A 25,958-nucleotide genomic window follows, 5' to 3' on the forward strand; every position below is an offset into this window, starting at 1 on the left:
AAGGAACCATCTTTTGTTTCTTTTTTTTTTTTTTTTCTCCAGATTCACTCAAATTTTCAGAAATATTTCTGAACACACCATTCGGTATCCCTAGCAACTTGTAGTAACTCCTCGGGGAAGAGAGCGAGCATCACGAAGAAACGTCAAGAAATAAAGTAATAACAACTTTCTTCCACCTATCCAAGTTAAAACTCAAAAAGCCTTGGCGTTTAAAAACGTTGCTGCACAGTCAGCTGCGTTTTAAAAGCATTTTTTGCCAGTTCCGATGGAGATTTTGAATCCCTGTGTGTCAACGTGCGGGCGGAAGGGCGGCGGCGTCGATCCCGAGCACCGCTGAGGCGACGGAGCCGCGAACGACCGGCCGCCATTTCCTGCGGCGGCGGGAGGAGGGGCCGCGCCGCCTCAGTGCCGCCGCCATGGCGGGCTTCGTGCGGGAGCTGGAGCGGCGGGGCGGGCCGGCGCTGCGGCTGGAGCAGCGGGCGGCGGGCGGCGTGGGCTGCGTGGTGTGGGACGCCGCGCTGGTGCTCGCCAAATTCCTGGAGACCGGCGCCTGCCCCCTCGCCCGCCGCCACGTCCTCGAACTGGGCGCCGGCACTGGGGCCGTCGGCATCATGGCGGCCACGCTGGGGTGAGCGGCGCCGGGTGAGGGGCTGCGGGCGGCCGGGCCGCTCCGCTCCTCCCCGCTCCCTCTTTCCCCGCCTCTCCCCGCGCCGTGTTGCGTGATCGGCGGGAATTGTGTTAAATTTTGCGTGTCGGCGCTGTGGCGCGGGGCCCGGCCGTGACCCCGTGTGTGTTACAGCGCGAACGTGACGGTCACCGACCTGGAGGAGCTGCAGGAGCTGCTGCTGGTCAATATCGAGAAGAACAAACACCTGGTGACGGGGTCAGTCCGAGCCGAGGTACTGAAATGGTTTGTATGAGCCTTTAATGTTTCCGTTCGCCTCCAGCGGGGCTTCGCTCCCGCCGTGTTCGGTTGCTAAATGTACCTTGGAACACTCCTGCAGGAGTTAACTCCATGCTCGGTCCTTTAGTAGTGTTATTATCACCGAGGCTCGTTTTCACCTGTGTTTGTTTTTTTTTTTCTTCTTTTTAGGGGTGAAGATGTAGCAGAGTTTCAGCCTCCCCCTGATTACATACTGATGGCTGATTGCATTTACTACGAGGAGGTAAATGAGGGCTTTGCAAAGCCCCTGTAGGAACGCTGCCCTGGGAAGGGTGTGGGTTCAGCGCGAGAAGCGTTCCAATAAATATTGTGCTGCGTCTTGGTCCCCGTAGAAACGTAGAATGAGGCTGGAAAAGGCATTTTTAACAGCTTGAAGGCCGCTTGAGATTGAACCAGAGACACTTTTATGTTTAAAAAACCCACCAAACTTAGTGTTTGTGCCTCCCCCCCCCCTTTTTTTTTTTTTACATTTGGGATGAAGTGTGAAGCAGAACACTGCAACTGATAGCTGTGAACTGTTTAATGCCTTGGTAAATGAAATTTAATAGTGCTACATCTGCATTGTTTGGATTCTCCTCACACGTCCCGTGGGAAAGCAAAAGGAGAAATCATGCTCTAGCTAAGTGACTGTTGTTGTCTGCCCCATTTCCTCAGCTGGAGCTCTGTAGGATGTGCACAGAGAGCTAACAGAAGGTGCAAGAACAGGGAAATGACCTGAAGAGCCCCATGTCCCAGCGTCCTTTCAGTGGTCTTACCAGCACCTTGCCTTGGCTCTGCGTGTTGGTGCCATTTGCGTATGTAGTGGTCTGGATCTGAGCCATGTCTCAAGAACAGTTGGGAAAACTCTCGCTTTTGAAACATGTCAAGAAATAGTCATTGTTGTGTGCCTCAAGGAAGTGCCCACTCGGAAGTGTGGAATGTTTTTGGCTTTGATGCTAGTGCAATTTTCTTGGTCAGTCTGTGAAACTCTTCTCCTATGCAGTCTCCCTTTCTCTGCTTTCCAGCTTGCCCCCACGTTCTTTTTGTCCCAGTTAAAGCACTAAAAATAACTCCCTGAAAAGCAAAACTGGAAAGTTTTCCCTTAGGTTTAGACTTTCTGTAGTTAGAGGGTATCATACCAGTGAAATGAACTTGAAATCTGAGTGAGAAATACTTAACCTCTTTTGGGCAGTCATTAGAACCATTACTGAAGACACTGAAGGACCTTACTGGCCCCGATACGTGCGTCTTGTGCTGTTATGAGCAGAGGACTATGGGAAAGAATCCTGAAATTGAGAGAAAATACTTTGAGGTAAGTGTTTTTAATGCGTGCTTTTTGAACATTAGGAATGTAGCTGGGATACAGGTCATCTTTGCGTTGGATCAGCTGGACGTCAATGGCAGTTGCTACGTGTACAAATCCAGGCTGACTGCACAAAGTAGAGTTTGTAGCAGGGGAAGCATGTTTGTCTTTAGATGGGGCAGAAGGTTTGGATGGTGACTCTTGAATTTGTTGGCCAACTTGACCAGTATAGACTTTCTGGATCCTTCCTGAGCATTTCTTCCCTCAAAAGGTCGAACTAACCCTTCTTGCCTTACTCATCCTACCTGTATTGATGCTTTTGATCCAGGCAGCCAGACTTGCACAGGTTGTTACCAGCCTCTCTAGCTTGTGACACCTTCCAGATTGGCAAAGGGGCCGCCATACGTGAGGCAGTGTCTGTCAAAATCCAAACAATCATTTTTGTAGGAGCGAGTGAATTAGCAGTCGGTTGGTGCCGCCTTTCTGCAGTGGTTGTCTTGATGTTACCAGAGGTTATTGCGACTTAGTCTGTGGAAATTTATTCTCTTTTAGTGCGTTTCATTGAAAGCAGAGGGGATATACAGGTAAAGTTTTCCAGAATGGCTCAGGAACTCAAGACTCTGCTAAGTCACGTAGTTGCTTTTGCAAAAGTTTTCCCCTCCTACTGAGAGAGCGTTAATAGGTGATGGAATTAAATAGTCCAGCTGGGCTTTCTGTGCAGGTAAAGAGGAGGAACACAGGTGACAGCTGAATCCCTCCTGAGGTTTTGGGGGTGATGGTCAGTGCAGGATTTAACTCTGCACCAGTGAAGTCTGCTGAAAAGCAGCCCTTGTGCAGGAGTACTCGATTATACGTAATAATAACAGCGCAAAAAAAGTGGAAGGGCAAGAATTCCGGGGCGATTTGTACGTGTTAATGAAAGCATCTCTGATAATTAGCCATGCCTTGAACTCTTGTGGGGACCTGACTGCTTGGAGGGTTGCTATAATTGACATCAGCTCTGCTGAGGTGCCGCTCCCACAATAAACACAATAGGTGTAGGTGTTCCTGGATTATTTCTGGTTTCTTGTAATTTATTTCCTTCCTCGGCTTGCCAGAGTTCAGCCAAGTTAATCTTCTGAGCACATCACAAGAGTTGATGCTGGGGTTTTTTTAGCCTTTTCTTTGCCCCTCCCCTCCAGTTGAGGAGGGTGGCAGACAGAGGCAGGTGCTGTGGTTTGGCTTAGCACTTTGGAGATGGGAGGAAGCAAAATATTTTATCACAAGCTTTCAGATTTTTCCTAACTGTTGCAAAGTGTCTGTAGCTTCCAGTTGGCACTGGAGTGGTTAAAACGAGGACAAACGTGCTGAATGGGAGGAAACAGGTTGTGTGTTTGTAGAGGCCTTTAATGGAATGGTGTGGGAATGGAGTGGGGCCTTTTTAGCTGGGCACGCCGCGTTCAAAAGGGCAATCGGTGTCATTTGAATTTCTCTGTGTGTTCTCTCGATAACCAGCTGCTTCAGGCGGACTTTGAGCTGGAAAAAATTCCGCTGGATAAGCACGATGAGGAGTACCGCAGCGAAGACATTCACATCGTGAACATCCACAGGAAACGCACGGTAGGTTAATCTAACTGGCGCGGCGAACGCTGCCAGGAATCCACGGAGCTGCTGTTTACTTGGCATAGCGTGAACGTTCCGGGGGGGAAGCTCTTAAACCGACTGTGAAATACCATGAGGGACCCTGCGGAACCGCAGCCCAGAACTGTGCGTGTACAAAGGAGCTGCTTTGTCCCTAAACCCAGCGCTCTGCCTGGTGCCAGCCCTTGTCTTCAGCAGGACCATCTTTGAGCTGCACGTCGACTTCCTCTTCTGCTTCCTGCTCTGCAGTGCAGTGGGATCTGAAAACTGGGGTTTTGGGGCACCGAAGTAATAAAAATAATTCTCCCACCGCTGCTTTTAGTACTGCGTGCTCTGCTGTACAGCCCTCTCCCCAAAACCAGTCTCTAGAGGTGGTGCTTGGTGCCCGTCAGGGTTGGTTAGATCATTTTTTGGTTAATTGATGGGGCAGACAGCTATGCATGTAGAAAGTCTTTTGCATATTGTGCTGACACAACATGTGGGTCTAGCGCTTAAACGAAAAACGGGCCACTTAAAAATCTCCACTTTTTTTTTTTAACTCTCTTTGCAGAATTTTCCATCATGAGATCTCTGACCACATTATCTGTCCTCTGGCAGCTGGCAGAGCTCCGGAGAAGAGGGAGAGGGTATAGAATAACACTGCAAAGGGACTGTCTCCAGTGTGGTTTGTGACTCATCTGCAGAAAACGGCTTCTGGATGGTGGACTTGGCATGAGGCACCAGAAGAAGTGGGCTCGTCAGACTAGATCCACTGGTAGCGCCTTCCAAGAGGACAGATGTGAGCTGCTGATGTCTGCAGGCTGAGGCAGAGGAGGGCAGAAAACGGAACCAGAGCTTCACCCAGATCAGTGCTGGGTGCATGTTCTGGTTACCTCTGCTGGGCAGCCGCTTGTGAGAGCAGCGAGTGACTTCCCGAGCGCTCGCAGCGCGGATCCCAGGACCCGGCACCAAAGGCTCCATGAGGAGAAGACTGTCAGCGGGCTCACACAGCCCCAGATAGCCAGTCAGTAGAACTTCTGCGCTTGAGATGGGTCTTGGATGGTGGTTGGTTTGGGATTTTTTTTTTGTCAGCCTGTGGTTTCTGTGTCACTCCAGAGGTCCTGGGAGCCTTGTTCCAGGAGCAGGGCATCCTGGAGGTAGGTACTGCACAGATACAGCACACGGATGGTCCCTGTGCCCGCACAAAATTGTTCTTCCTTTTAATTCCACCCGCCCTTCTGTGGTGTAAGGGTCTGCAGCATTAAAGTTTGACACCTTCAGCCTCCCGTGGTGAGCAGGTTTGTTGTTGCTGTCGATGTTCTCACCAGGCCGCCTCTCGTTGTTGCGCAGCGGTGGCTTCGAGATGTGATTTCAAAGGAAATTCCGCTTCTGCTCTGTGGCGGGAGCGGCTGCGGCGGCCTGCGTCATCCCGCAGCCCTGACCGCGTGCTTCGGAAGTAGGTCTGATCTGGTGGAGGTGGTGCTCAGCAGAAATCCTAACAGCCTGTTCCCTGTTCTCATTCCCACTGCTCTCCGCACAAGTGGTCCCTGTTTCGGAAACCCGAGTGTTGAGGCTAAATCTTCTGAGTTTTCTCAAACCTCAGCTGTTGGTTTGGAAGGAGCTTTGCTCATGGGCACCCGGGTGCTTTGTGGACCTGCCCTGAGCTCAGGCTCTTTGTCTCCAGTCGGAGCGTTCCTCGCAAACTTCCCACCCCGTGAGGCACTGCCCTGGCATGCAGAGCGCCGCAGCGATGATTAGCGAACGCACGGCACAGCGAGGGTGTAATTTGTCGTAACCGCGCGCGTTATTTGTTAACTCTGTTAGGAAAAAAGCTCCTTAATTAACACGTGGCCTGCAGGAAGGTGTTTACTGGCGTTTTTACACCAGTGGTGTAAAAACCCACTGGTGGAAACTCGTTCAGAGGAGTTATCCGAAGGCGCGGTGTGAGGCCAGCGCGAGAGCTGTGCCGTCTTCTGGTAGCGTCTCCCAGCCTCTTCGCAGCCTCTTTGCTTCCAGACCCCTGGAAGGGGGGAGCAGCATTTCTCCGGGGTTTGGTGCCAACAGAATCATCATATTTTACGGATGGGGCGTGCAGTTTCCACACTTCCTTTTATATAGGGGCTCAGATCTCTCTTGCGGGAGAAAAAAGGAACTTGGGTTTTTCTCTTCCGTGCCCTCGACTTCATGCCTGCAGTGTTCAAATCGTGAATGTTGCTGGGTGAGAGGGACTTTTCGGGAGGTGGAGGGTCCTGTCCCACCCCCACACCAGCTCCCTGGCACCAGCTGCACCCACCACCATGGGGGATGTAAAACCAAACTGCTTCTGCTGCCGCTTCTCGGTCTCCGAAGACACAACCGCCGCTAACCGGGGCGGTGGGGAGAGGGGCGTCACGTGCGCCACAGCTGCCGCCTCCGCATCATGTCCCGGAGCCACCAGATGAAACGGCTGGTTTCTGGGGGGAGAAAAAAGGGCTTTTAGAGGGCTGGGATCCTCGTGGCGAGGCTGAGGTGAGGTGGCTGGGAAGGGGGTGCCCGTAGGGCTGGTGGGTGCCATGGCACAAGGATTACTGCTCTTGACCGGGAGCGAGCCTGGGGCCCTCATGGACATTGGGGCATGAGGGAGACGCTGGTCCTGCTTCTTGCCGGCCCCTCTGCTCCCCCACCCATCCCCATTGTCCCCGTTGGCTTTTTGTCCTGGCTCTCTGTCCCCGTGGGGAGACCGTGTGCCAGCAGCACCACTCACATGAACGTGGGGTCTCTTCAGCGAGGTTCGGCCACAGCGGGGTGCCCGGTAGTGCCCACGCACCATCCCGGCCCGCATCTGCCCCAGCGCCCTCCGCATGGGAGGGCTCATCCCTCCCTTGGCTCCGACGGCTGCGCAGTTGCCTTCGAGCTGGCTGCCATGGGAGCCGGCAGCACCGAAGCTGCGGTGCCCGAGCTGGGTACCCATCCTCCGCATCGTCTTGCCAAAATTTGTCTGCACTCTTGTGGAAGAGAGCAGCGAACCGCCCCGAGCTGTGGTCGCAGGGGCGGGTTTGGTGCTGCCGGTCACGGGCAGAGACGTTAGGGAGACCGGGACGTTTGCCGAACGTCACTCTTAAATGATGGATGATTTTCTGGAATAGTTTCGGCGCCAGCTCGAACGATGGGAAACGCTCTGCGTGGGTTGTGGGTGCGGAGGTGACGGGCGATTTCCGTGGGAGAGCCGTGACGCTCGCGTGCCGGCGCAGCATCGCCTCGCGCTCGGGTCGGACCACGGCCTCGGCGGGTGGCTCGTTCCCACCTGGTCCCTCCGGCAGCTCCCACGTCTCAGCGACATCGGTGCCGGTGCCGTCGTCGTGTGGTCCCACCGAGGCTTTGCCGAGCTGCTCACTCTCTGTGACTGCCCGTGTAGCTTTTCACTTCCACTTGGAGCGACGGCCGGGAACAGAGCACGGTGTTTAGTGCCCGCCCAGCACTGGCCGCGGGAATCGCTGATGGCTTCTTGTCGCAATATTAGTCACGACATAGAAACCTGTGGGACCTCGGGAGATTCACTCTTGATGCTCTGTGATTAATCTTTTTCCTTTGCTAGGGCAAGCACGGGACACGGGGCAGCTGCCACAGTGTGTGCTGGCATCCGGATCTGGCCATCCACGAGAAATTCCTGCGTGTCCCCCGGCGCTGCCGCGGAGCCCCCCGGGACTGCGTGGGGTCAGGACCCGTAGCCCACACGTCCCACGGGGCTGGTGGCTTTGCTTGGGAAGTCTGTCCTCTGCAGCTGTATAATCATTTTCTGTGGCACGTAATCCTGGAAAAATGGATTTTCCTCTTAGAAAACGATACTTCTTGCCTGCAGCGTGAAGAGGTAGCGTTAGAAAAGGCTTTTTATTACGGCGGGTCTGCTGCTGCTCCCACAGATTGCAGCATTCGGCTCCTCCGTGGACGGGCAAGTGGCTCAATTCAACGGTGTTTCCGCCGCGTGTAGCGAGAGCGGCCGCCCCGGAGCCTGCGGCCGGTCGCTGCCGTTGCACCGTTTCCTGCGCCTCAGCCGAGGAGCTGCTGCAAACTCACCCGCTGGGCGACGGCAGGTTACGCCCGGGGCTCCCGTGCCCAGCCGTGCTCGTCTTCTGCCTCGTAGCTCCCCGAGACAGGAGCTGGGCCCAGCCGAGGGAGAGCACAGGATCCCAGTTTGCATGTGCCCTCCCTGGGGGGGGGGGAAAAAAAACCCAAAACTGTAGCAATTTTGTCTATTTTCTGCAAAAGGGTTGAGCGAGGCTCCCTGGGGACTGCGGCAGGCGCGGCGGCAGCGGGTGACCATGATGCTGGCAGAGCGACTGCTGGGCTCTTCCGCGGCGTTCCATACCCCGGGCGTTCCGCCAGCCTGACCCAGGGGTGGTCAGCGGTGCGGGGATGGGGATGCCCCTCCGTGGTGGTGCTGATGTGGCTCCTTGACCTGGCGTGTGCTGCAGGCACGGCCCGTGGGCAAGAAGGAAGAGGGATCGACGCCTTCACCACCCGCTGCCTCCCGAAACAGCGTGGGTTTGCCGTGGCGAGGGCTTGCTGCCAGTGCCGTGCCCTGTCCTCCCCGGAGCGGGGAAGCCGTCGGACCTCCAGCTCACGGTCCAGCACTCACCTCCTTTCACATCCTGAAATAAAAAAAAGTTTATTCTCTGCTGCTGGGCGATCGGAGAGGTTATTTGCAACAAAGAGGCCAGCGAGCGCCGGCTCCGACGCAGCCTTGGTTTTCAGCCCTGGGTGCGGGTGTTTGGGTGCTCCCACCCTGCAGTCACCCAGGACCTCGGCAGGGTGATGGAGCAGGTGGTCCATGCTGGCGTCTGAGATCCTTCCGAGGATCCCCTTCTCCTCCCAGCCACCGTCCCGCAGGAAGGGGAAGGAAGATGCTGATGAGCGCAGAGAGTAGCAGCTGCAATTCTGGAAAATATTTTTTGGCCTTCAGAGATGTTTCTGGAAGATGCTTCCCACCGCCCCTCGGGATGGACGGCTGAGCCCACCCTGGCTTTGCCACGGGAGGTTTCTCCCATCGCCGCGTGCCTGAGGCTGCGTGGCTGCCAGCAGCTCCTCCATCTTCACGCCTGTAATTAGCGTGTGCCAATTATTTCTGCCCCCGCGAGCTCCCCTGCGGGACGTGGGAGCAGCCGAGGGCTTGTCGGGGTGACTTGGAGTAGGTGGCGTGGGTGGCAACGCGGGTGGCAACACGGGGCTCCTGCTTGGGCTCGGTTGTGGTTTTATTCCTCTTACACTTCTGGGTTTGGTTTGATTTGCTTTTTTTTTTTAAAAAAAAAGGCCAAGGCTGCGTCAGGGAGAAGGCAGCAGCGGGCAGGAGGGAGGTGGGCTCTCCACGTGCACCGCCATGACTTCACCCGGTTCCTTCCTTTCGCCGCGTTTCTTCCCGCTGCTTCCGCGCCCCGTCCTGGAGGAGGTTTTGCTCATGGTGCTGCAGTGCCCGGCGGCCTCGAGGCCCTGTCCTGGCACATCCCCATCCCGGCACGTCCCTGTCCCGGCATGTCCCCATCTCTGCTGAGCCCACGCTTCCCATTGTGCCTGAAATCTCTGACTCATCCATCGCGGCGGCCGGGGCCGAGCGGCTTCTCTCCGGTGCAATCGCCGGCATGCGGCAGGGGCAGCCGCTGGCTCACCGGCGTTTCTGTTCCCTTCCGTGGCAGCAGGATTCGGCCACTTCTCCTTCCACTCTGACTGCCCTCCGCAGCCCGTCCCTCCGCAGGGATTTCATCTGCCTCTGGTTAGGACCGGCTGCGCCCGGAGGGGAAAAGCGTGGGGTTGTATCCCTGATGGCAATGGCCCCAGGCTGGCTGCTCCGCACCTCCCCGTGTGCATCCTCGCCTGCACACTGGGACCAGTTCTCACTCCCAGGGTGATGCACGGACCCTTTCTCAGCGCCGGCTCCAGGAATCGGGGCTGGAGCGGTGGATGAAGCCGATAGTGACCATTTTGGGCACGTGGTCTGGCACCAGCCGAGGGCCGGTGAGGCCATGCGGAGCCACGATGTGCCAACATCCCCGCGGAGTCCTGAGCTCTAGGCACCCTTGGTGAGTGCAGGATCCCATGAGGTGCCTTAAATAAAAATAAAACAGAAAAATAACCTGGCGCGTGCTGCGCTGAGCATCACCCTGAGAAGAAAACCGCGGGTGGAAGGAAAGTCTTTGTCCACCTCCTGCTGACACCAGCTCATCCGTCGCTCCCGAATCCATGGCGGAGGCCCCAGCTCAGCTGCTGCTTCCCCTCGCTCTGCCAGTCGTGTTCAGCTGCTAAATCCAGTGTGGCTGGATTTTGAGGCAGTGCATCGCTTTTTGGGGGGGTGCATAATTTCGGGGGGGGTGAGCACATCACTTCTTTGGAGAGGCAGAGCACCATTTTGGGGGATGTGCATCATTTTTGGGAGGAGAGCACACCGGTTTTGGGAGAGCAGCATGGATGCAGGGGTTGCTTTCCTGCCTTGGCTCACAGCCTTTCCCACCCCATGCAGGACCTGGAGAATTCCGGGAGGGCTGTGGTGCAAGAAAAAGCCGAGTGGGATGGACCAGGCAGGTGCTGTGTGCCCTGTGGGAGCCAGGAGGTTGCCGCAGGAGCCGGGAGGTCGCCGCAGGAGCCAGGAGGTCACCTCTGCCCCGTCCCCACCACCCGTGCCGTGGCCAAGTTGCTCCTGCCAGCTTGGTGCTTCCTGCCCTGATGCCCTCAGGAGCTCCCGGGGCAGTTTCGGACCCAGCACCCCAATTCCTCAGCCAGCCCGGTTTAGGTGCCTGGTTTCCTTTTGGTTTAAATGCAAAGAAAGAGTTAAGCAGCTCCAGGCTCCTGTGGATTTGGGCCAGATATTTAAAGAACCACGGCTGGGGAAGGAAAGGGGAGGTGTGATACTCTCCAAACGCTCTCCGCAAACACTTCGGAGGCTCCCGCTGCCGGTGCCGTCCCCGTGCTCCCGGCAGCGGCTGGTGGGGGAGAGGCAGAAAATGCCTTTCTCCTATTTTTAGCTCGCCGGCGGTGTCATTAGAATAATCTGGGATTGGAAAAACCTTGTCGTGCGAAATTGCCCAGCAAGGCAAAACTCAAAACGTAAAGATTCGGGATGCTGCAGGGTGGAGGTGATGGGGACGGAGAGGAAACACGTGGCCATGGTCAAACCAGAGCTGCCCGGGATGGGGCTGAGCTGCGCCAAGTGACACGGAGCCATTTAATAGTCCTTAATAACGTCCTTAATGAGGCTCCTCGTCCTGTCCATGGCGATGTCCCCTTAGTGAGCCCTTACAAACGCCGCACTGGAGCCCGGCGTTCCAGGAATACCATAAATCAGGAAGGGCTGAGCGTTGTATGAAGAGCTGAGCTCAAGGGGGGAGCTCAGCAGGACCTTGTCAGCAAACGTCCTTCTGCTGAACCGGGACCAAACCAGTAGAAATTACACCCAGAGATCACACCCCCCCGCGCCAGAGCTCCAAACCGGCTCGTGGCCACCCTCCGCCCCGCGCGAGTCACCTGCCCTCATCCTCCTTTGCCCCTTGGACAACTCGGCAAAGTCCAAAGCTAAACATTAGCTCAGGTCTTGGAGCAGCCACCGGCGGCCAACGCGCCGCCCCAGCCATCCCCGGGCCGGGCTCAACCTTGTCCCCTTGGACTCAGCCTCCACTTCCACACGTTTCTCCGCTCGACTGAAGGCGCTGCCCGGCACTTCTGTGGGGCCAACCATCATTTCCATGCCTCATCCCTCAGCCTGTGCCTGGAGAGGCAGCGTCTTGTCGGCAGCAGGTCCCTGGTGGTCCCAACCAAAGCCCCCTCCCAGTGCCGTGCTGCCTTTGCATCCTCCAGCTCTCCTCGTGCCGCTGCTCCTTTCTGTCCCACAAGCTTCAGCCATCCCAAAAATATCTGATTTCACATCCTGAACTCACAGCTCGAGTTCATCAGTGCTGCTTCCCTGGCGAAGGCCGCAAATAAAAACATTTTGGCTGTTTATTTGGCTGTTCCCTGTTCCCGGCGGGGGTTTGTCGGGACCGTCCTGCATTTGTGGTGCCTCCATCACGAGCCCATTTTTATTCGTGAATCAGATCGTGGGAAAAGCCCTTGGCAGCCTCAGGAGTGTGGCGGGTCGGAGAGCATCCGTCCCACCCCCAGCCATTCCCCGTGCCGGGTCGGAGGAGGACCAGAGCATCTACCCCTTGCCCAGACATACCTCCTGGCTATCAGAAGGTCCTTTTTTTGGGAATTAAACCCCACGAAAGGACAGGGATGCTCCTCTCCAGCGGTGCCACCCCCAGTGCCTGCCCCCAAGGGACCCCACGCAGGGTCCGCACGCGCCCACCAGCTGCCGACTCTGTTCGAACACCCGCCGGGCCGGGAGGGTGGAGCGCGATCGTTGCACGGTTAATTGGATTTGGCCGCTGTGACAGAAGGGCTGGGGATTAGGGTGCAGGGGAGGAATTACTGGCGAGGCCGGAGCTGCTCTCGGAGTCTTTTGTCCCGGGGGATTATTGGTGGGAGCTGACGGACGGGGTTCGATGTCGTGTGCAGGACAGTCGGTGTAATCGCTGGTCGCAGCGTCGCGGGTGGCCCTTGGGGACGGGCTGGGGGGACCACGGGGTTCACCCCTCTATGGCCAAACCTCGGGGCTCTGCTCGGGCTGATGGCTCGGTGCCGGGGGTGAAGGATGCTCCGGGCACCTCTGCCCGAAGAAGGCTGCTCTGTCCATGGCCAGGCGATGAGAAGGGGCCGTGCGCCCCGGTGCACTGCCCAAATGGAGCGGCAGCTCCTGAAACCCACGCAAGAGCTGCTGGCAAACGATGGAGCCGACCTTTCCCAGTGATGTCCTGTGGTGTTTAACACAAATACAAACCAAAATCACATCCTCATGCAGCCCTTTTGGAGCCTATTTAGCTGCTGCTGTCGACCGTACCCGCAGGGTCGGATCCTGCCCCTCCTGGGATCAGGAGTCTCCAAAGCAAACAGGGACACCGAGACAAGGCCAAGGGCTGAGCCCCTCTCGGGAAGGGGCTGCGCTTTTTGCTCCCATTTCTTGCTGGCAAAGAGCAGCTCGGAGTTTCCCAGTGGAGGGAAACACCAAAAATGACCCATAAAGGGACTGCGGATGCTGGCTCCGGCCCCACACAGGGAGACCAGGGGGGTCCTCTGACCCCCCTGCCCTGCCATGGGGCTCCTGCTCTGCCAGAGCCGCTGAAATGCCCCATTTCCACAGAAATTAGTGGGAAACGAGCTCCCCAAATCCTCTGGACATTGGCTGTCCTGCTTCTGAGCTTGCAGGGACAAGCCAACCGGGGGGGGCCCGCAGCACCCCAGACGTGGGGTTTGCACGTGAACACTGAATTAGTGTCAAAATAGCCAAAAGAAACCCCAAACCAAATAGCTGCTTTGGTGCGTGGCACAGACAAACCCCTCCAAAGCTGTGCCGAAGGGAGGGGGGCTGCACGGGGCCGTTAGTGGCGGCTGTTTCGTTTCCTCTTGAGCAAGGAGCGGGGTTTGCTCCGTGACCGGCACCGGATGAGATAAACTCACCCAGGGAAAGCAAATGCCCTGAGCCGTGGCATGGGGGGGCCTGAGAGCCCCCCCCGGGACCCTATTGGAGAGGGGAGATGATGGGTGGCCACCCATCCTGCCACCCAGGGCATATCCCTCAGCGGGAGCACTTGGGATTTTGGGCAATACCAGGTTTGGGGAGGACTCTGGCTCTACTCCGGCTCAGCCGGGAGCTGATAAACCAGCCAGAGCGAGGCGGTTGGGACCGGCACAGCCACTCCTCTGGAAAACCATAATTCAGGAGAAGCCAGTGGAGCCAAGAGTGTGATGTCATATGGTAGCTGGAAGTCGCCAAGTCACCTCCCTGCTCAGAGGCTGGCCAGGACCACCCGGGGCATCCCCTGAAATGAAGCGTCAGCCGGGAAATTCACCATGTCATGGCAGTGTCGGGGAATCCTGGAGGCAAATCCCGGGTAGTAGTGTCGGAGCCAGGTCAGACTGTGTCACTGGTCACCCCGTATCTCCTCAGGCCACCTCTGTCTGTCCCACCAGGATGGTCTTCCCGTGTTTATTTAATTTTCGGGACCCCAGAAAGAGATCATGGCTCATCCCTGCTGCCACCATCCCACCGCCCGTGGTGGCAAAGCTGCTGCCAGCAGGAGAAGCAGTGGCTGGCACGCTGGCTGTGCCAGCCTCAAATTCATCTGGGGGGGTCTGGAGGAGCCAGGGAGCTGCCCGAGCCACGCAGGGCAAGTTCGAGCAGTCCAGGAACAGGTAATTCCTGCCGCACCTCACGGCAGGGATTACGGGCGTAGCTGCTGGGGCGTGGATGCCGCAGCGGGTCGGGCAAAACCCCATGGCTGAGCCTGCACCTCGCTCCCCGCCAGCTTCAGCCATAAAAAAAAGGAGGACGAGGGGCAGAGGGGATCAGGGGGTGGCGGAGGTGCCCTTCGCCGTTCTGCTCCGGGTGCTCTGCAAAGCGAATGCCGTGGCACGGCGTTGCCCCGCAGCTGGCACAGCCCGGGAGCACAGGGCAGAGGGAAGATGCAGGCACCAGCATGCCCGAGGATGGCCAGGAAGCTTCAAGAAACCTCCTTTTATCCTCAAATCCCCAGTTTGCAGAAGAACCCCAACGTCACCGAGGTTCGGCAAGGGCAAAAGCGGGATTCACTGCGGGGAAAACGTAGGGACCGGGCTGGAGCGCGCGGATGCCCTTCCCAGCGACACGTGTTACCCTCATCGGTGAACAGGTCCTCCTCGGCCATCCCTCTGGAGAAAATTAAGGCACAAACTAATATTTGCTGGGATTTAAAAGGCTCCTGGGGAGGTTTGGTTGCAAGAGATGGTTGGCTTCACCCTGTATTTAGGAGCCCCAATGGGATAATGGGATCTCATGGGACCCATCTTGGCTGGAGGCATCTCATGTAAGACCCAACGCTGACACCTGGGAAGGATGGTTGGTCCAAGGAGGGGCTCCTTTCATCCCAGTTTCTCCCATCCCTCTTCCCAGCATGCCCTAAATCCAGCCATTCAGCCGGATTTAGGGCACGCCGTAAAGAGGGATGGGAGAACCGGCTCATCCTCTGCACCACGAACCGCAAAAACTGGGATTCAAACTGGTTTGCGATCCAAAACACTCCACTGCATCCACCAGTGACTGATTTTTTCCAGCTCTCGCAGCCTCTGGTTCACCAGCACTGGAGACCCCTCTGGTTGCTCCTAGAAGGAATTTAGATGTTTTTTTTCCTCTTCTGCTTCCAAACCTAAAACATTCCTGCCAGGATGGGGCTGGTTATACAGGTCAAAAAAAAAAACCCCGTGTGCGACTATGAAAATCATATTGAAACGAGCTGGAACTTAATTAGGTCACATCCTTTAAAAGCAACTTGTGATCTGGCGATGCAAATCACAGCCTGCCCATCCTTGTGCCAAAATTTGGTGGTTGCTCCCGGGCTAAATGTCTTTTTACCCCCTGAGCTGGCCGGTCGGGGTTCCCCGGGTACAGGGAGCTTGTAGAGTCACATCCCGCAGGCGCTGCCGGTTCCACCGACCTTCTTGCTTTCGTTTTAGCCGCACGTTCTGTACAAGATGTATTTGAGGGAGAAAAGAGGGGATGATGTGGGGAGGGATGGGTGGCAGAGGAGGGTGGGGCATCCCAGTGCCTCAGCGGTGGGAAATGGGGACTCGCTGGCACCCTGTTAAATCAAAGCTCCTTGAGGAACCTCAGCTGAGAAAGGAGAATAACTCTAATCCACAGCGTGGCACACCGAGGCTCCGGCTGGAAAATCTGAGGGCGGTTAACGAGGAAAGCACACCGGTGCGATTATCCTTCCGAAGATGAACAGCTGGGGAAAAAATCAGGAAAACTTGGTATCCCGACGGTTCGCTGCGAGGCAAAACTCTCCCACGGTTGTATTTCGGGGTGTCAGCCTGGCTGTGCCTGAAGCAAAGCTGTGCCCCCACCAGCCCCACCCCCAACCAGGGCTGTGGCACGGGTGATGCCCGTCGGCACCGCGGCCAAAGTCAATCACAGGGTTGGTGCCATCGTTCCCACCAGAGCTTTCCCAAGGCGGCAAACAGGCACCATCATCCTCCCACATGAAGGACTCGGGTCCATATTGACCCTCTCATTAACCTACACCCGCTGGCATCCTGTGGGAGCCATTAATTGAGGAGCGGCGGGATCGTGGGCACTGATGTCCGCTCTCCGGCTTTGCGGCGCGGAGGTTTGGACCCCTCCGACGGCTCAGCGCCCGGCCTGGCCTGTCCACCACAGCGCTCCCCTTCTGGGGGAAAAACCTCCATGTTTTTATGCAACGTGTTGTCCAGGAGACCCTACGCAGCCCGGGTGTAAATCCGCGGGGAGAACGCGCTGCCGCCCTCCCCGCGGGACCCCTTAGGGTTCCTCAGGCTCTCCTGCAGCTTTTGCAGCCTCCAGGATCAAACAACTCTCCACTTCCAACTTTGCAGCCTCTGGAAAACAACAGGGAAACCTTCTCCCAGTCCCACCAGTGTTTTTTTCCCTGTGATCCAGCCTCCTGCGACCCCGCTTCAGCCGTGCGGAATACTTGCGGACGTGCACGCGCCTTTAGGGCTTGGTTTCGGGAGGAGGAAGCGGAGCCGCGGCTCTATTGCTTGGCAACAGGTTTCCTTCCCAAAAAAAAAATCCCAAACCCCAAACTCAAGGCGTTATATATAATTCCGTGGAAAGGCCGGCAGGCAACGCCCTGCCAGCGCTGGCGGGGCGGTCCAAGCTGGGAGGCCTCTGCGGAGGGGATATTTTAGGATGGAGGGAGACCGGTGCCAGGAGGACAGCGCTGCTCTGATGGGAGGGGACGAAAATGGGGGTGCTGTGGCTCGAGCACGAAGGTTTTGGCCCGGCGTAAAACACTGGGTCCAAACAGGTGTCATCAGCCTCAGGTTTGGGAAGTCCGTGCAGGATCAGGTCGAGCTCTGCAGTCCCGGCTCACGAACATGGAATAGAATCACAGAATGGTTTGGGTTGGAAGGGACCTCAAAGATCATCCAGTTCCAAGCCCCCTGCCATGGGCAGGGACACCTTCCACTACACCAGGTTGCCCAAAGCTCCATCCAGCCTGGCCTTGAACACTTCCAGGGATGGGGCAGCCACAACTTCTCTGGGCAACCTGTTCCAGTGCCTCACCACCCTCAGAGTGAAAAATTTCTTCCTTATATCCAATCTAAATCTCCCCTCTTTAGGTTTAAAGCCATTGTCTCCTCCAGGGTCTGAGCAAGTACCAGCTTTCCTGCAGACTCTGGCAGTGGTTAACATCCCACGGAGAGGATGCTTTTAGCTGGGAATCCACTGAACACCAATATAGCTAAACCTGTGCAATTTTTTTTAATATATCTATATAAAAACCTTAGCAATTTAAGCTAGCAGCAGCCACGGGGGTTTGTTCACTTTCACTTAGAGCATGCAAAGGCCGAAAGCAGCGTTCCAACGGCTTTCATGTCGGCATGTCAGTGCCAGCGGGACGTTACGTCGGGAAATGTGACTACAAAAACCAGACAGGTGCCCACGAGCAGGAGCGGGTGCAGAAAGGGTCTCCCCAACTTTTCCAGTTTCACTCTTTCCCAGCTGCTCGCCCCCCATTTGGTCTGTCACTGCAGGGACCGGGTTGGGTTGGGGATGCACGGAGACCCTCTGATGTGTTTTTTGGGAAGAACGATGCCAGTGCTGCTGCGTGTGCCGGGCACGCAGAATTAGATTTAGATTTGATTTAGATCTACCTTTAAAGGCATTTTTGCCCCCACCGTCGTGCCTGACCACAGCCCCACGCACGCACCGCAGCCAAGTTGAGCGCGTTAGATGTTGGCTCTGCTACAGAAATGTCATCCCGTTCTCTTTTCCAAGAGCTCCAAGCTGACAAAGCAGCTGGCGGGGAAAGATGCTCGGGGAGCTCGCGCCGCTGCGCCGGCTCCCCAGCCCCGGCAGCGGGGAAGAGCCGCTGCTCCTCCCGCTCCTTCGCCCCGGCTGGCATTTTCCAGCAGCGTTTTGGTGGGACGGAGCGGGCAGCACGGATCCCACCAAAGTTGATGGAGAGGTTTGGTACCTGCTGGGGGCTGTCAAGCCCCCGACACGCTGCTTCTCCCAAAATATGGACCAAGCACCCGCAAACGAACCAAACTCAGGGTGCGCGTCACGTGCAACCCCCTTTCCAGTACGGGCAGGGTCTTTGCCAGGACAAGCAATGCCAACACAGCTGTAGTCTGGATTTCCTGGTGTCTTTGGGAGGCAGCCTCACATCTAGCGTTAATTGCTTGCTTAATTACTATCGTCGCCCTCCGCGCCCTGCCGCGGCGTCTCACAGGGAGCGCTGAATGACACGCTTGTTTGCGACGGTTTAGTTTTCGACCCTGTTTATTTATTAGCTGGCATTACCCTCCGAGCCAACCAGGTTTAATATATCTGTTCCAGTTGGCAAAGATTTTATTGACCGTGGAGAGACAGAAATCACTGCCGCGCACCCGCAACGCGGGCGGAGATGCCGAAGTTGGGATGGAGCAGCCCGTCGCCCGACATCCCAAACCCGAAGGGAACTGAGGAAGCAGCAACTTGGGCATCATTTTTCCCTCCGTGCTGCTGGCGAAAGCCGCGTTGTTGGCACTTCACTCGCTCCAGACACGCACTGTATATGCACACGCATTCCTCGGCCATGCGATCAGACCGGAAAAGATTGCATTCAGCCTCGGAACCACAGCAGGAAGGAGGCCGGGGAAAAGCTTTGCATTAACTGACGCGAGAGTGCTGCAGCCTCCAGAAAAGCTGCAGTCAACACTTTTCTTTTTTTTTTAGGAAACGCAGTGCTAAAAGAGGAACTGTTGAGGGAACGGCGGTTGGAAAGGTCTAGATGGGTGGGGGGGCGGGAAACACTTTTATTTTGGCAAAAATCCTCCTCCCTCTTGCAAAGCTCTCTGCAGAAGGACTTTGCATCTGCAGCCCCTCCCAGGATCCCGCTCCAAGAGCACTATCAGGATGCCACCGAGCCAGCTTCTCCCATGAATCCAGATTTTATTAGTCCCCTCTCCCGTGGCCGACCATCACGGCTGAGGTGTGAAGACAAAGGGTGGCCAAGAACAGCTTCACCCAGCCAGGGCTCGCTCCTTCCCGGGGCCAGCTCAGCAGGGCAGTGCCAAACCTCATCCTGGATCTGAACCATAATCGGATCCAGGCACCATCCTCTGCACCTATTGCGGTAGGGTGGGCTTTCTGGAGGGTTGGAACCCAAAGAGCAGCCTTGGGGGAAGAGTTTTGCTCTGGTTCCTCAAGCCTCGTGCTCCAGCTTCCACTCTCTGGTCCCACCAAAGAGCCTTCTGAGCCAGCATTGCACAAGCTTGGCCACCCCACACCCCCAACACAGCCCCGGACCCCGACTGCCACAGCTTGTGGCAACACTGGGGTGGTGGAGCAACAGTGCCGCTGCTCCGAGCACTGGGTGTTTTGGCATGAACGCGGCGAAATGCTCTGAGGACCACCAGAGCAGGACCAGACACTTAGTCTGGGTGCAAGTGGGACTGGGAGCCACGGCAGGAGCTGGGCTGAGCCCCCAGCCCCCCCGACCGGCACAAGGCTTTTGTGCCAGAGCAGCTTGGCACCGGAGCAGTGCTGCACCCGGCCGTTCAGCACGTCAGTCGCTCACCAGTGCCGCACCAGCATTTGCATAATTTCAATTATGTTTCCAAAACGGGGAACAGGCTTTGACAACAACGACTCCGCAGTACCTTGGAAAAAATCAGAGACGGCGGAAAATTGTCACCTCGGACCTGATGGCCCTGCAAACGCCTTCCACGGGCATAGGCTCAAAGGTGTTCTTTAAGTATGGGAAAGGATGCACCAGCTCAGGTTTTGCCATCAAAACCAATGGAAATAAACCTGTTTGAGGATGAAAGAGCCACCCCCCCAGGCACTGCTCTGCCTCTCTGCCCGGAACCTGTCACCCTCCCGTCCCCGCCACCATCCACACAGCCCCAATCCTCTGCCCCATCCCCTCCCAGGAGCATCCCAGCTACCACAGCCTCCGCCTTTCCCCATTTTCTCCTACACCTGGAGGCAAAAGAAAACCAGATCTGATGGAGCCCGCTGGGCCCCCCTCCCACCTCCCCGTATCTGCCATCGGTGTGTTGAGACATCGCTGCCTACGAGGAGGGCGCAGCGAGATATTTATTCTTCATTAGTCACCTCACCCTCCCTATCCATCATCTGCGAGTGCCCTGGCTTGAACTGCAGGTTTGTGAGGAGGCTGCTCCGTACCCACGCAGCCGCGGCGCGGCGGTCCCGGAGCCTTCCTCGGTGCCGCGGCACATATTTTTGGCAACCTGGGGATGCTGGGGAGTCGGCAAATGTTAAACACGTCCCTAGATCCGACACCTTAAATAGCACCTTGTTTTAAAAAGGCGGTTGCTGGGAGGTGGGTTAGAGCTCAGGAGTCAGCCTCCTCGCCACGAGCCTCCTCCCCAAACTACGGGAATCGGCAGCAAAGTATTCCAGGTCTCCGTGTTAAGCAGCCTGCGGTTCATTAGCAATCCAAGGGAGGAGGAAGCTGCAAGCTTCGGAGGAGAGACGGCAATTCATAAAACCCTCAAGTGTTGGGAAGCTCCGGTTTTGCCGAAGGGCCGAAAGCAGCCCGGCTGCTGAATAATGCATCAGGCTGCCGAGAAGTTGGCAAACACCGGACGGAACGAGTTAATCCACAGATCCAGGGTGGATGCCAGCGCTCCTTCGGCATCAACGTGATCAACCAGTTTCACTACTCAGAGCGTTTCTGGGAGGACCAGGAGCGGCAGCGGGAGCCACTGGAGCGCATGGAAGAGGGGAAGGAGAAGCGGTGCAGCTCCCTTCTCCCCCACGGCATGGCCACGGCACAGCGGGGCTGGAGGGACGCCGGCAGGGTGAAGAGGCAACCGTGAGCACAAGCAAGCGTAGCGTTGGAGCAAGGGGTCTCAGGCCACGACCTGGAGGCCTCGGTTGAAGGAAACCCATGGGCAACATCAAACAAAGTGGAAAACCTGCAGCTTGTTCTCATGGGGGATACATCCCCCTTTGTAAATCATTAAGGTTCATGATGGAAACAAAAGCTGGGAAGTTTCGGTACTGTGTTTAAGAGTGTAACGTCATATCAAGGGGAAAACACAGAAGGTAATTTCGTGATTAGGTATCCACCAAACAGGTAAGGCAGGAGCTGAGATCCTGAGATTGCAGCTGCAAGGCTGCAGACAGCATTACTTAAGGGAGAACATATGACAACCCTGGTCTAAAATATTCTCATCCCTCCCTAGAGAGGGCCAGAAAGCTGCAGCAAACGTGGCCAGAAGCAGGTCTGAAGCAGAAAGGTGCCTTTGCAGCCACAGGAATCTGGCAGGAGCAGCCCAGGAGAATCGCCAGCGCCCAGGCAGCAGCGTCCCAGCCCAGCCGACGGTGACCCTGGCTCACACACTCAAGATACTTAGAAGCGAGGGCTGGAGGACTTGGAATTCATTAACTAGTCCAAGGTTGTAAGATGAGCCAGAGGGAGATTCAGGGACAGCTCGTTGGCAGCGGTTCAACGCCTTCCACAATGCAGCGCCGGACGCCAGCGACTTTCACATTGGCCCTTGCTGAGCTTGGCTCGTCTTCCAGCTAGCAGGTGCTGGGAAGTTTGTCCCCAACCTTTGTATCAGGCAGCAAGAAGAAACCAAGCACACCAGCAGTGTCTGTCCCGCTGCTGCCCCTTGCCTCCCCCTTGGAATGCTTTTATTCTCAGCGCTGATGTGAAAACCAGCCCAGTGCAGGTCATCGCAGCCAAAACGACCCTTTAGATAGAAAATATGAGTATTTACGTGATATATAGGGTGTAATTTGAGCGCTTAGATGGACAGACTTACTTTGGAGGGAAAAGTAGAGCCAAATCACTGCTTTGCTTGCCAAAACTTCCAGCTCTACGGGGAGAGACGGGCGCTGGGTTTGGTTACAGTTAGGGAAGCAGACTGAAAGCCACACGTACGTGATAGGAAAAAGCTTCCCGAAGAGCTGGGTCAGTTCCAGACTAATCCAGCCCCTGTGGGGAAAGGGCGTTCTGGCAGATGTTAAGCTAATGGGATAACTGCACGAGCGCACCTCGGCCCGCTGACGGGCGGCAGCTGAAAGTTAGCAGCCACGGGGTTAGTGCCCGCTCCACAACAGCCCCCTGTTTTCCAAAGGAAAACGTAGAAAGCTCCTCAGGGGAAAAAAAACGGCAAATATTAACAGCACGAGGAGTACGCGATCCCACGTTCCGCGCGCGCACAGTGCCAAGTCTCCTTCTGAGGAAGCATGCCAAGCCAACGTTCCCGCCGAGCTGGAAGCTGTCAGCACCGGCCGTCGCACCGGTGCCGGTTCCACCCTGCAGCCTTACCCCAGCGCGGCAAACCCGCACAGCTCCCACCCTTCCCGTAAGGAGTTTGTTCCGCAAATACCAGCTGCAAATGAATGCCAGAGGTGTTTTGGGGCTGGTTTCAGCTCTGGGCGCTTTCCTCCACTCCTCTCCGTCCCCAGCAGCAACGATCCAGGCAGGTGCTGGAGGCTGGTGACCCTCACAGCTTGGGGACAAGCATCGCTGCAGCTCAGGCACGCAAAGAGCCATAGGCTCTTCTCAAGTAGTCCGAGTTAAGCCTGGGAAAACGCTTCCCTCGCCACTGAGGTCTGCAACCAGCTCAGCCCATCTGTCCCACTCTCCTGGAACGGCAGCGGCCGAGGGCCGGCGTAGGGCAGAGCGCGGCGTGAGCTGTCCCGAGGTCTTTCTGCTTTTCCCCCTCCCGCCAAAAAGTGAAATGAGAGTGCGCTCCTACAAACCAGCCCAACAACCGTCAGTGCGCCACGCAGCATCGCGCTGCAGCATTCCACAAGTTTTCATCTCCTGCAATGATGAGAGAGAAAAACCTCCCCTCCCCTCCTGCTCCATCAGAAACTTTGGGACGAAGCCGGCGCCAGGCCCAGGCAGTGTTACCCCCAGTACATTTCAAACAAGGAATCCATTCTAAGCACTGACACAGAAACGAGTTCAGGAGTTCAGCTCGTTATCTACACCTCGGCTTCCTTCTCTTCTCTTTTTAACCACTGAGGGAGTTTTCACCAAGTCTGAAGGGCGGTTGGGGCACGAGGGGCACCTACACTGAGCCAGGAGCCGCTGGTGGTTCCCTCTCGAGGTTGCACTCATCTGAACACTCCTATGGAAAAAAAAAAAAAAAAGTGTTTCAAGCGTTATCCATTTTCAAGCGTTATCCATTTCCACCTCTGACAAAACAGACACCCGCTAAATTTAGATTTGGATTAGATCTAAGGAAGAAATTTTTCACTCAGAGGGTGGTGAGGCACTGGCACAGGTTGCCCAGAGAAGTTGTGGCTGCCCCATCCCTGGAAGTGTTCCAGGCCAGGTTGGATGAGGCTTTGGGCAACCTGGTGTAGTGGAGGGTGTCCCTGCCCATGGCAGGGGGGTTGGAACTGGATGATCTTTGAGGTCCCTTCCAACCCAAACCATTCCATGAATCCATGATTCTAAATCCTGCTGAAGTGTTTTTTCTAACCAACGCTGCCCTAAAAGATACGACTGAAGGAACCAGTAACAGAGGAGAGAAGCACATCCTCTGGAAGGCAAAACATTTCTCTTGAGGCAAAGCAAGTGCCTGAGCCTGTTAAACCACTGTCAGACTCTCAGGCTAGAGAACTCACCAGATGACTCACAACTTTACTGGTTTGTTTTTTTTTTTCTTTTTTCCTCCTCTCTCTTTTAAGGCAGGCAGAGATACCTGTTCTTAAGCAAGAGAAGAGCGACTTCCTGGATGATACACCGCACACCCGGTTTACCGTCCATAAAAATCCGCCTTTTGCGCGAGTTCCCAGCGCTGCCGAGCGCCGCGGGGCTCTGGCTCACCCGTTTCACCCCTCCGGAAGCAACGGCGGGGCTAAAATTACCTCGCTCTTCGGGGCGCTCCGGAGTTTGGGAGCGGGATGGCTCGTGGTGCTCCAGTCATCCGTCCTGAAAGCGTCTGCTCGCACCTCGTTCTGACACTCACAGGTTTGAGCAGCACCAGTGCCAGAGTCGCGTTTTAGGACGTTTTCCTCAGAAGTTCTGAGTTTTCCTCAGAAGAGGAACAGAGTTATTAAGCGGAGATGCCACTAACTCACCAGCAGCCCTTGAAAGTTGACGTTTCCCCCCCCAAGGCGAGTGGAAAGCTTTTTTTTTTTTTCCAGAAAGCACCAAAGCCGATTTCAGATTCCACATACTGAGCCCTTCAGGCTGGACAGATATTAGCAAGAAATCCAAGATGAAAACCACAGCCGTGCGCTAGTGGGAAGCCTGAGTCACGATGCCCACACCAAGGCTGCTTCCACGCTCCGGAGCAAGTTCTCTGCTCTCCCATTCCCGGCGACAAGGCAAACAACGCTCAGGTCCATCAGCGAAGTGACCGGCTACCACCCATCTTGCAGCCAGCTGTTTCGACGATGCAACTCATTTTTGGTTTTCTTAAACCCAGAGACATTCCTCTGGGAGGACTATCCTATCAGCGGGGTTACTTTCCAATTAAGGATGGCAGGCGCATTTTTTCCAAACCCTGTCCATGAGGACCGCGGCCCTGTGACTGGGGGGAAAAAAAAAGCCCAGCTGAAGGGTGAGTCACGGCACGATTCGGGAAGGGTGCTCCGGGGAGTCACGCTAACCGCTGCCGTTAACAGAGGTCTGATTTCAAACGATAAGTGCTGACATTTTGAAAAATGACTCACTACTACAACGGAAGAGACACGAGTTTACTCTTCTGGAGCCTTGTTTCCAAACTCCCGAGTAGTTTAATTAAATCAGAGTAAGTTCATTTACACAGCCACACCCTTAACTGACATTCAGGTAGACGGAGGCCAGCCCGAACACCCCGGGATGAAAAGGCTTTGCGGAGGATTGCGGCGGCGGTGAGCCCACCCCGCACCCAGGAACTCCCACCTGGCTGAGTAACATCTCCTGGCGATTCCCGAAAGCTTCGCAATGCGGGGACAGTCGGAGCGGCCATTCCCAAAAGCTTCACGACACGGGGACGGTCAGAACGGCCATTCCCAAAAGCTTCGCGACGCGGAGACAGTCAGAATAGCGATTCCCGAATGCTTCGTGACGCAGGGACAGTTGGAGCGGCCATTCCCGAAAGCTTCACGACACGGGGACGGTCAGAGTGGCCATTCCCGAAAGCTTTGCAACACAGGGATGGTCGGAGCGGCAATTCCCGAAAGCTTCGCGACGCGGGGACAGTCGGAGCGGCTGATGCTCGGCTTTGCACCCGTGGCCATGGGAGCTCCCTCAAGAGCTTGTGTCCCCTCTGCCAGCCAAGGCCCTGCCCGACGCCCGGCTCCGGGCTGGGATCTGTGGGTGGCTCCTGGAGCACCGCTGCCTTTCCCCGGGCCCGCAGGACAGCAGCTGCCCCAGCCCGCTGCTCCGCTCCCAGCCGCCCCAGCGCCCTCCCTGCAGCACCTGCCCGAGTCCTTTCCTCAGCTCGTGCCCTGTCCGGGCACCGAGGACATCCCAATTCCACGTCTGTCGCTCCGCAAGCACCCCCATTCACTCATCCCCCCCTTTTGTCCGCCGCCGCGTTTCCTACACCGACCTAACATCTTCCCTTTCCGACCGAGTGATTTTGTCCGTGAAACACGGTACCATCCTGCTCGGCAACAGCCCTTCCGTGCCCTCCCACGGAGCTGGTCACCTTCCCAAATGGCGCTGAGGCAGTATAAACGTGACACTAAAGTTTGTTAACTGCAAGTGACAAGAAGTGTCGTCCCTTCCACTTGTGAAAATAGTGGCTAATAAGTCTCACGGGAATTCCAGCCGGGCTTCCAAGCTGTGACACACGGAACAGAGACCTCTCTGCCGGCGGAACGCTCCACTCCAGCTCCACACGGCCCCTCTCTGCGTCTCTCGGAATGAAATACAAGTAACATACCAGTAACTCCGCTGTGTAATTGCTTTATTTTCCGCTTAAGAGTTCTTCACCAACACTACAGCCACATTGAGAACACAAAATTCCCGTTTACTTCAGTCAGGGAGATCACAGACTCGTTCACTGATCAGACACCATTAACGCCACCCAGAACTTACTCCATGAATCCACACGAAGACGAATCGATGCGCTTCAACCGCG

General features: G+C 56.2%; 1 protein-coding gene across 1 annotated transcript; it reads left to right on the plus strand.

Annotated features, from left to right (window-relative positions):
* The first annotated feature begins 416 nt into the window (after positions 1-416).
* Positions 417-5,091, plus strand: VCPKMT (valosin containing protein lysine methyltransferase). Its single transcript, XM_086613446.1, has 6 exons — positions 417-628; positions 800-910; positions 1,094-1,166; positions 2,115-2,234; positions 3,720-3,824; positions 4,396-5,091. Exons 1-6 carry the CDS (start codon positions 417-419, stop codon positions 4,408-4,410), a joined length of 636 nt encoding a protein of 211 aa, XP_086469572.1. The 3' UTR covers positions 4,411-5,091.
* Positions 5,092-25,958: the final 20,867 nt, after the last annotated feature.

This window comes from Tauraco erythrolophus, chromosome 6 (genome assembly GCF_009769465.1).
Source record: "Tauraco erythrolophus isolate bTauEry1 chromosome 6, bTauEry1.pri, whole genome shotgun sequence".
In the NCBI taxonomy this organism is placed as follows: domain Eukaryota; kingdom Metazoa; phylum Chordata; class Aves; order Musophagiformes; family Musophagidae; genus Tauraco; species Tauraco erythrolophus.